The 12,394-nt window shown below is 26.5% G+C and overlaps 1 protein-coding gene across 1 annotated transcript; it reads left to right on the forward strand.

Moving 5' to 3' along the window:
• Positions 1-6,776: 6,776 nt before the first annotated feature.
• Positions 6,777-8,302, forward strand: LOC106756928 (UDP-glycosyltransferase 73C6-like). The gene has a single exon (XM_014639526.2). It carries the CDS (start codon positions 6,777-6,779, stop codon positions 8,247-8,249), a length of 1,473 nt encoding a protein of 490 aa, XP_014495012.1. The 3' UTR covers positions 8,250-8,302.
• Positions 8,303-12,394: the final 4,092 nt, after the last annotated feature.

Consider the following 12,394-nt stretch of genomic DNA (forward strand, 5'->3'; position numbering starts at 1 on the left):
TTTTTCTTTAGGAAAACATGTTACTAAAACTAATTTCATAAAATATTAATTAAATAAAAAAACTTTATAACCAAGAAAAAAGTTATTTATATATTTGTATAAACTAATGCTACACTAATAACATTAAATGCAACAATAATAAATAGTTTTGTAATACATTACAGTGCATTACAGTGCAGTATGATAATAGTTATTTTAAATATTAGATTTCAGTTCTATATATTCACGTGGGATAAAAAAAAAGTGTGAAATTTTAGCTTTAGTTATCAACATTGCATAAATGTTTGTGTTTTTTTTAAAGTTATTTAAGAACTGAAACATTAAACTATATATAAATACTAAAAAATAATGTGAATATGGTTTCAATTATAAGTAAAATTGAAGTTAAATTTTTTATTTAAAAATATTATTTCATTATAAGGGTATTTAGTTTCAATTATAACCATTTATTTTTAAGCACTGTCATGTTTGAAATATTAATACTTAGCCAATTTAATATCATGTGTATATTTATGAGTTCATTCATCATAAAATACATATTTAATCCAAATTCATATTCTAATATTAACATAGAATAATGTTCAAGTTAATAATACAACTATATATACATACAAATCAATAATACAATTATCCAAATTTCATCTAATATGATCAAATATTATTAACAACTTAAACAATTGAAATATTATGTGGGAAGATTGTTCTAACTACAGACTTTTAATTAAAGATATGACCAAAAAACATGTTTGGAATTAACAGTAAAATTTTCAGTTCAATCAACGGTTAGCGAAGGAAATCTTAATTTTTGCCTAGACGATCCAAAAACAGAATTAAGGTGGTATTAAGTTTCCAAAGAAACACGAAACTAATTTATCTGAATATAGACCTCTAATTACAAATCCGAGCAGTCAACATGAATCAATATGTCTTATGAACTATATATTCAAACTTCATATTAATTTAACGGTTAACTAAGTAGAAATTGAGGTCTTATTGAGATAACTTAAGAAGAGAAATTCAAGTGGTTTTCAACTCTACTTAAAATAAAAAATTACTTCCTCTAAGAACATATATTCAATTAAAAATTTGAACAGTCAAGATGAATCATAATGTCTTATTAACTAAATATCAAAATTTTAAATCAATCTAATAGTAAACGAAATAGAAATAAAAGTTTTATCAAAGTAACTTAAAAACAAAAATACAATGTTAATCTAATTACTCAAAAATCTAAAATTAATTCCTCTAATCATAGACCCTATATTAATAATACGATCACTAAAAAATAATATATTTTTTTTATCATATATCAAAATTTTAATTTAATGCCTTGAATACGAGCTATCACTATTTTTTTTATTTAACTTACTATTTTTCTTTTATATATTTTACCCATAAAAAAATTCATTACTAGTAATAATAAAAAAGAAAATTATTTTATTATTTATTAAGATGAATATTTTTATGGATCTTATCGATAAAGTTTTGATATATTTTTAATTAATATTTGTAAGGTAAACATAGTTATCAAAACCCTAAATTGTTTGGAGAAACTGTTACTTCCCCAAATTAAAAATAATAATAATTAAATCGTTTAATTTTTTTCTTGTAATATTTGAATAAAATCTCTAGAAGTAGTTTACATTATTAAGAATTCAATTAGATATTGTGTTCAGTACTTACTAGTTAATTTAACCTACTTTCAATAACCTGGACAGCAATATCGATTAACATATAATATATATTTTGAAAAGATTTTCACCGTTGATTGATTGCTGACATATGAATTACACTTATAAACAAACAAACTTTTCACTGGATAATTTTGATAATGGTCAGTGCTCCAATATTATATATATATATATATATATATATATATATATATATATATANATATATATATATATATATATATATATATATGATGTTTTTAGACAATTCTTTCTGTTGGTTATAATCTGTTATTGCTATTCAAATGTTATAAATTTAGTATCCCTTTGTGTTGACTGAATCTCTATTACAACTCATGATCATAGCAGAAATACATACGGAATGCTAATGGGTCAAGTCTTCGTGACTATAGTTATCTGATTTACATAAAAAAAAAAAAATCAAACTTGTTACTTATTTCGCTATCAGTTTGATACCCATAAAAAAAAGACCTCCAAATACCCTTAAAAAAAAGACCTCCAGATATCCACCAATATTTTAAAAAAATTATTTTAATAATTTTTTAAATGAGATTTAAATTAAATCGTAAGAAATGAAGATAATAGAAAAAAACCAAACTATAATTAAGTCTTGAAATAATTATTTGAATGATAATAATCTTAAAAAAAAAACAAATTAAGTTTCAGTCTTCAAATGATAGAATTTTGAAGAAGATAAATTTGAAAACAAAGTAAATGTTACAACTATACGTAGATACGAAGATAAATTTGAAAACAGAATTTAAAGGTCACAACTATATTTAAGAATAACATAAGTAATATGTGATTTTCCAATTTCTATATCATTCAAAGAATGAGTTTGATGAGAAAGCACAAGACTCTACGTGCATATCTCCATTTTTTATATTTTTTTAAAAATATCTTTAATTGATTGAAGGTGCTTTTTTAAATATTCATAAGTACCTATTATCTCAGATTTTATTCGCAAAAATCTGTAAATAGATATATTTTTGCCATTCCTAAAAATAAGCCTCTTTTTGCAATCATATTTATATATATATATGTATAACCGATCTATTTTACAATCAAATTTATTTCACTTTATTTAAATAAAACTTATTTTATTTTCATAATTAATTTTGAATTCTTTACTTTTTTGTAATATTTTTTATAAATATTATATTCTTAATTCATTAAATTTATTCATAATTATTCCACTTTATTTGAATACAAAATTATTTTCATAATTAATTTTGATTCTTCTATTCTTATAATAATTTTTACAAATATTTACATTATTAATAAAAGTTATTTTTTATTATTTTTATGCATTTTGATAATCTTTTACTTTTTATCTATTGAAATAATTTTCACTCACATTAATCTTTATACCAAAACATATCCAAATTTAAATTCTAACCAATTTTAATATGATAGTTTTTTTTCTTTTAAACAAACTATCATAATTTCCAATTCCATTTAAAAGAAAGGACACTATTTTTTTAATTTTCTATTCATTTATTCATAATAAAAAAATTATAATTATTTACATAAATTTTTTAATTTAATTTTTATTATATAATAAAGTTTGGTTAACAAAACAAATCTTTTATATAGATTACAAAAATATGTTAGAGAAATAATTTTGACACGGAACATTGACTAGATCAATTTTCTCAATGAATTTTCTACACACTAGTTAACCAATCATCACTTAAACAAATATCTTTTTATTCCTAAACTATCAGCGGTTTTCCTTGTTGAGTCCACGTGTCCACGAACTTTTTTTTTTCTTCTATTTTTAAGTTACATTAATTTAATATTCTAAAATATAAAATACTTAAAAATATCACTTGTGCAGGCGGTGGTATACGATTAGATTCTTCTCATTTTACTGTTTTGCACCCTTTGTCAAAAATTAGATTGTAAGGATCTGACCCAAATAAGATTTATAGATTAATCAAGTCTAACTCTCATTGACTAATTGTGTTTTGGCGACGTATGCATCTATCTAAATAAATTTAAAAAGTTTAGAAAATTCTTTATAAGTTTAATGATCCTAAATTTAAGTATCTTGTAAAAAATAAAAAATTTAATTTAATGAATTATTAGAACAATTATGAAAAATAATGATACATTAAATAAATCGCAAAATAAAATCTAACTTTATATTTATAAATATATATTTTATTAAAAAAATAATATAAACTACAGAGCCAACTAATCATCCCATACTTTTTGACTTGCGTTGATTTAGGAGTTATCGGAAGAAATCCACTCCATTTTCCAGTCTTCTACAAATGGGACATGGCCATGTTACCATCTCAGCTTGTAAAAGAAAATAACAAAAAGATAAGAACAAAATTTCCAAATTTGCTTTACAGTCAAAGTCTGCATTTCACAAATTTGTTTGGTAAGAATGATAGAACTTCTATTTGTATTTTTCTTCTTTTAAGAAGAGTGTTTCTTTTATATATAATTTTACCTTCTTTTTTTTTTTCATATCAAACATCACTTTGAATTAAGACATTCCAATTAAAGTGACACCGAAAAGTTAACAATAATATATTATTGTATAAAAAATACATAAAAATAGAAAAGTTCATTATAGAAATATGGGAAACAAATCAATTTTATAATAAGACAATAGACTTTAAAAAAACAAATAAACATGTCTTAGTTTTAGAATTAATATTTATTCAAAATTTAAACTAATAACAAAAGTAAAAGCATTAAACTAAGTAAATTTTCTCTATTCTTAATTCAAATATTACCGAGACATTAACAAATTTATTGTCTTCACGTAAAATATGAAAAATTTTAAAGGCAAAATTAGTATAAGTTGAGAATCGAACCATTTTGGAGTTATTACTTTTCGACACTCTCCATGAGATCAAGCATTTATAAATTACATGGTGACCTGACCACACAAAAAAATTATAATGCATAACTTTGTGTTGAAATAAGCTTTTGGATAACCAATTTGACTAAAGAGAGACAATGAGAACTTATAAAACTGGATGAATGAACTGCAGAGCAGATATAAGGAAGAGTTAAAATCATTGCGTGCGAAGAATGCAACCATGTGACAGACAAAATTTTAGATGGTTTTTGTTAGTTTCTTATAGTCATCGTGGTTCTCCAACACTTACCTTTTTATCTACTAGTGGCATTTTCTAAGGGCGATTTGTAAAACAAAATTTACATGGAGCAACCTTCCAGATTTGTTACTTACGGAGGGTCTTCTGAGTTGGTATTTTGTCTTATTGTCTCCTAGATTATTAGCAATTTAGTGTCACTTGAGTATTAAAACATATATCTTCACTGAGTCTTTATGGATTATATTAGTAACAAATTGATATTATTTCTTATTTGTATTTTAGACTTAGCTCATATTTATTCTATTATAAATAAAAGACCTTATTTTTATATTCAACACAAGGAGGTTAATCTTATACATAATAGTTTTTCATTATATTCAACTGTATAAACAGAGAGTCCATGTGAAGTAGTTGTAATTATTGATTGTTGTATTTATCAAAGTGAGTAAATTTATTCTGACATTGAAATATCTCTTGTAGGTACCATTCTATTGACTATGAACCGAATGAAAATCAACTAAACAAAAGATTTATAGATGAAGAGAGAAAAAATATAATTAAAAACCGAACCACATCCGTCCAATAAAACTTAATCTTCTAAAATTAACTTAAGATTTTTACTTAAGTCAGATGACTTTCATTGTTTTAATTAAAGTCAAATTTTTAAAATCTAGTAAGAAGATGGTTTTGTATAAATCTTTATCTATTTGGCATGACATTAACATATAGATGTAAACGGACAGGTTGCGGATACATATTTTATCTTATTACTCATCTTATTATTATTATTATTATTATTATTATTATTATTATTAATCAAATATTTTTCTTAAAAAATCTATAAATATCAATAATTATGAACAAATATTTTTTTTATTTTATAATTTAAAATCAATTTTTAAAACTTACAGTCGTATAAAAACTTAATATAAAAATATGATTCAAATTAAATTACCTGATTTCGGCAAATAAAAATTTAAATAAGTTAAACCCTAAAATACACGTTTATAAAATTAATCTTCTTAAAATGATTTCAATTTTATAAATTTAAATAAAAATATACATATATAAATTAAATTGCAAATAATTATTTAATAATTTATAGTTTTTGAGTATTAATTTTATTTTTATTACTTAAACATTTTAAAATATCCAAATATGCTTAATATCCTAAAGTTAAATATATAACATTAGTATTCACCTTATCAATAAAAAATAATATATATTTATTGGATAAGTGATATTGATTAAAAATATAAATAATTAATAATTAAAATTACTATACTCATTATATAAGGTATATTGATTAAAAATATCAATTTAGGATGCACTACAAAATTTAAAAAGTAAACTTCATTATCCTATCAACATTTACCTAATCTTATTCTTACCATAATAACGACTCTCATGCCGGCTTGCAATACAAAAGTACTGTTATGTGATAACACTTTCCAATTTCGTATATTTTATCAAAACCTAAAGGACAAAAGGCTAGGAAATCTCCAATGCACTGTCTCATAATGCAACATAGTTATTTACATGAATTTTAATCTCCATTTTTAAAAGGTAAGAGATAAGATGACATAAGTGAATTTGAATGTAATAATTGAATAATAAAGCAATGAACTGGTATTATTACTAATGTAAATCTTGGTGAAAGCACACATGCATTAATTATATCACTCATCAAAATGGACATTATTCTCTCACCAACCAAGCCTATCATGGCCGGCTTGGGATCCATATATGGACAAAGGAATCCGACATCATGATAAAAACATACTATGCACAACGTAGCAACAAAACTTTCCAACTTAATGCATTTGTTTCAGCAGAAGATGCAAATCCAAGACAGCCAAAACGTAACGCAATTTGCAATGCATATTGTCTCATAATCCAAGGTGTATTTACGTAATTACATCAACAGAGCGATGCATGACTCCTTTATAAATAAATAAGCAATAGTTGAAGTGAATCCATTGCACCATACCATTCCACAACAAGAATGGCTCCCCAAGAACAGCAACTCCACTTCGTCTTGTTTCCATTGATGGCTCAAGGCCATATGATCCCCATGATGGACATTGCAAAAATATTGGTGCGACGCAATGTTATTGTCACTGTAGTCACAACACCCAATAATGCAGCTCGTTTCACATCGATCTTTGATCGTTATGCTGAATCTGGGTTTCAAATCAGATTAGTTCAACTTCAGTTCCCATGCAAAGAAGCTGGAGTACCAGATGGATGCGAGAATCTCGATACGATACCTACACTGGGCATGGCCGCTGATTTCTTCAATGCAACGAACTTTCTTCGACAGCCAGCTGAAAAACTGTTTGAAGAGTTAACACCTGCACCAAGCTGCATCATCTCCGATATGTGCTTACCATATACAAACCACATTGCTAAAAAGTTCAAAATTCCCAGGATTTCGTTTGTGGGAGTAAGTTGCTTCTATCTCTTTAGCATGTCTAACATACGCATCCATAATGTTATGGAGAGCGTAACTACCGAATCGGAGTACTTTGTTGTGCCTGGTATACCTGACAAAATTGAAATGAACATAGCTAAGACAGGAATGGCAATGACTGAAGGCATGAGACTGGTTACTAATAATTTGTTTGAAGCTGAAATGGAAGCATATGGGATGATCATGAATTCTTTTGAAGAGTTGGAGCCAGCATATGCAGAGGGATACAAGAAGATAAGAAACAATAAACTGTGGTGTTTGGGACCACTATCATTTAGCAACAAGGATCACTTGGATAAGGCTCAAAGAGGTCGAATTGCCTCAATTGAGGAGTGCCAACTGAGGTGCTGGCTTGATCGTCAAAAGCCAGAAACTGTAATCTATGCATGCTTTGGAAGCCTATGTAATCTAACAGCACCACAGTTGATAGAGCTCGGTTTGGCCTTGGAAGCATCAGAAAGACCCTTCATTTGGGTTATCAGGGAACGAAGTTATTCAGAATCATTAGAATTGGAAAAGTGGATCGAGGAGAATGGATTTGAGGAAAGAACAAGTTCTAGAAGCCTTCTAATTCGGGGTTGGGCACCTCAATTATTAATACTATCACACCCTGCAATTGGAGGGTTCATAACACACTGTGGTTGGAACTCTACCTTAGAAGCAATATGTGCTGGTGTTCCAATGGCTACGTGGCCACTTTTTGGAGACCAGTTTTTGAATGAAAGTCTTGCCGTGGATGTATTAAAAGTTGGAGTTAAGGTTGGAGTGGATCGTCCTGTTACATGGGGAGAAGAAGAAAAAATTGGAGTGTTGGTGAAGAAAGAAGATGTTGAAAAGGCAATCGTAAAGTTAATGGATGAGACAACCGAAAATGAAGAAAGAAGAAAAAGGGTGAGAGAGCTTGCAGAAATGGCTAAAAGAGCTGTAGAGAAAGGAGGATCCTCTTATTCTAATGCCACCTTGCTTATCGAAGATATAGCGCAAAAGATCAAACAAAAAGTATGATACCAGCATACTGATTTCTAATAAAAGGAGCAACCTCGTACTTTTGCACTTAATTATCTATGATTTGTATTCTTAACTTCTTCCAAATTTATCCTTTAAGTTTTGAAAATCAATACAACTTTTTGGGCAATTGTTTGTTTTTCTTTCAGTGGTACCATTTCTTTATAATTTCTAGAATTTTCGCAAATTTATTGAATTTCTTCACATTAACAGCAGCTAGATGAATGCAAATTAGCTGAAGGGGAGATGTAATTTTCTTCATGTATTTAATTTTTATATTCATTTAATACATAATATAAAAATAAAATATTTATAAAAATGTAAATTTTTATACTTTTTAAAAAGAAGAGAATAAAAATAAATAAAAATAATATCAAATAAATTTAAAAATTTTAAATGTGTTAAATAATATTTTTCTTTCAAGTGATCATTTACAAGTCCAAAATAGAATATAAGAAATGATAATTGAATTATTAATTTCGTTTTGAGGTGATGATAAACGAATAGGACGGTGATATAGTAATGGACATTAAAACCTATTTAGTGAGAATTAATATGAAAGGATATGTATATATTTTTTCATATAAAACTATGCACTTATATAGAATTTATATGTAAATAGAATTATCTTTGTGCACCAAACTCATTTTTTTTTATCTTTATTAATGAATAAAATTATAGCATAAAACTTATATAGAAAATGATAGTTATTAAAAAGAAAGTGATAAATTATTTTACTAAAATCTAATTATATTGTATTGTTATAACTAAATTATAATTAAAGATGAAGGTATCCTATCATGTAGTACTATAAATTAAAACAATATACTCCATGAGATATTTACTATATCGATATAGATTGTGTATTGTTATAAATATAACGAATAAAGTTAAAAAAAATAGCGATACATATATTTTATGCAATATATTTAGACTTAAAATTAATATAAAAATTAAATTTATTTATTAAAATAAAATACCGTGATTGGTAATAGTTTTCAGAGGCAGTAAAAAGGCAATTCACGTACACCAGAAACACGTTCAATAATTGTACTCATAAAGCAAGATCAATGTTGTTCCGTATCAAACACGTTGTTAAGGGTTAATTCAATGAATCTATTTAAATTGTATGAATTGGTTCAAATCAAATTAGTATTTCTGATGTAAAAGTTTGTGAGAAAAACTGAAACGAGTAATTCAGATAAGAAAAATAGGAAAAGAAAAGTTGTATAATTATGATATGATTTTTTCAAAATAGTAAAAATTGATATTAAAATAGTAAAGATTTTGATTTTTTCAAAATAGTAAAAATTGATATTAAAATAGTAAAGATTTTTTCAAAATACTATTTTGATTTTTTCAAAATAGTAAAGATTGATGGAAGTGATTCCATCAATCTTCCCCTGACCATAGTACAACTGAGCGCATCCACCTCTAAGCGTAAACAATTAAATGTGCTTTATCAATTTGAAGCTTTTTAATGATTAAAATGGCAATTATTTTGAAACTGAGATAGTATTTGTATCTCAAGAAAGAAAGAAAAGACAAATCTTAGATGTACTTCTCAATCAAAATGAAGGATCACTTATATAACTAAGTGAAATAAAGCTCAACTTTAAAATCAAGTTCTCATTAGAAATTCCAATCTTAATAAGAAAATTGTACAAAAAAATATGATTACATTTTAATTCTACATGTTCCAAGAAAAAATTCCATAATCAACTACTCAAAATTTTCACACCTTTTGACTAAGTGGAAATTATAGGTAATCCAAAATAATCACAACATAGCACTAATTAAAATTGAAAAACTTGAAATAGGAGCTTGAACGCGTCATTGAGTAGAGAAGCATGAAAACACGTGGCGAAAGCGCGTGACGTAAACACCAGTCAAGATGAAAGTAATTGGAGAGCCTGGTTAGAGTTATCAATGGTGGAATGTAGTAATTGCAGTGCAAGAAGAAGAGATAACCGTTATATAATACGCGTTGCTGATATTCCAGCCACCTTTGTAAAGGTTAAAACCGTTAAACCAATCTTGCCGGCGAGTTCTCTCCTTAGCAAGCACCAGAGTCCCATTCCTCGGACTTACACCTTCGGCCGTTGATCTCCTGGCCGTCCATGGCGGCACCACCAACACCTCCTCGTACCGCTCCTGGGCAACATCTTCAAGGCAATATGAAAAGAGTAAGAATCTTGAATTGACATATGATGAAAATAATAGCAGTATAAGATTTTAAAGAAAGAAGAAAAAGAACCTGAGTGTTGCTGCAGAAGCCGAAAAGAGAAAGAGAAAGAAGAAAGAGTGATTGGAGTTTGATGTGAAACGTAGCATGACGATTAATGTTATGGCTATGGCGTGCATATGTATATATGGCTTCTTCAACTCATAGGCATTGCTTGAAGCTGTTATCAAAATCAAAACCCCACTACATTTTTTCTTTTATTTATACAATCTATTTATCATTTCTTTTCACCATTTTTTTTTTTGGAAATGACAAGTAAAGTTCCTCTTAAGCTAAATAAGAATAAATAAATAAATAAAAGAGCACGAATATAAATTACCAAAAAGTAATTAATATTATCTTTTACTTAATTTAAAAAAAATGCGAGGTTTGATAAAAAGCAAATATTAGTGTTTTAATTTGGTCTCACAAAAATTACCTTAATAATTAATGAACGTGTGAAAATAAATGTTGTATATTTATTAAAAGTATCAGAGGTTATTGTAGTAAAATTATATAAAAGATATATATTTACAATACTTAATTAAGTCTTAAGTTGTTAATAAATTTGGGTATGTTTGTTTAATTTTTATTAATTTTGTGGTTTTTTAATTGAGTTTTGTACTTTAATTTTTGTGTGAGTGAGACTATGGTTATTTTGTTCCGTTATCTATTTAGTCGTAACTACAAGTTAGTTTATAATTTTATATTTTAAAATGTATAAATTTTTTAAGATTAAAATGTATATATTAATTAGTTTAAATAAAATAATTTGTAATTTTCAAGTTTGATGTATAGCAAACTGAACGGTAATACGATGAAGAGTTGACATTGTCAGTATATTTCAATTAGTATAGCAATCCGTTGAGTAAGAAGTTCACATGTTAACTCACTTTTTAAATAAAAAACAATTTAAAAAAATAATTTTTTATATAATATTGAAAAGATATAAATATGCATCGATGTGATAATTAAAGCATTCATGTTTATCAATTAAGTTATAACTATCAATTATAATTAAATAATTTAGCGTAAAAAAGTAATTATTCTCTTCATTCAGTAAGAAGTAACAAAGCTCCTTTACAAATGTAAGGAAAGAAGTGAAACATTCTCCACTTACTCAAGGGTTTGATATACATCGTTATTCAAACTGAAGTGGTGAAAAAAAGTTGCTATACATAGTTATTTAAACTGAAGCCATGCAAGTCTTTGATAAGAAGTAGCAAAGCTCCTTTACAGATGCAACGAAAACAAGTGTATCAGTCTATTCTGGTTCAAGTTTCCATCTGGATGTGGCTGTATACAAAAGTGAAAATGTATTATTAAAAATGTACAAGATTCATTATTAATATTTAAAGCTTAAAAATATAAGCATTAAGTACCTCAAACCCTAATTTTCTAAATAATGCCAAAGCAGGTGGATATGGAAGTACAGGAGTATCGCTTCCACTCCGTGTTACGCTCACAAGGATTTCTTTACTACCTGCATGCACAAGGAATTAATCAGAACTCTTCTTATTTTTTGGGATGTAAAAATATGACATTACCTATGGATTGCATCTCTTTAACAGCAACCCTGTCTACACAACTTTTAGTTAGAAGAAAGTTAAATATAAAATAAAAATAAACATGTTTCTTGCTGCTTCTGGATCATTTTTCAAGACATTCCATTCAAGAGTTGAAAAGACAGTTCCTCGAATTGGTGTACAGGCTCATGATAATTTAAGAAAAAAAAAATACTTTATCAAGATTCATCATTTAGTACGTATGAACTGAACTGAACTATTAACTGAACTGTAAACTGCACTAACTGAACTATTAACTGAACTAAACTATTAACTAAATTGTAAATTACACTAACTGAACTATTAACTAAATTGTAAACTACACTAATTTTAACTAAACTACAATATAAACTGAA

Source organism: Vigna radiata, chromosome 3 (genome assembly GCF_000741045.1).
Source record: "Vigna radiata var. radiata cultivar VC1973A chromosome 3, Vradiata_ver6, whole genome shotgun sequence".
NCBI classification, from domain to species: Eukaryota; Viridiplantae; Streptophyta; class Magnoliopsida; order Fabales; family Fabaceae; genus Vigna; species Vigna radiata.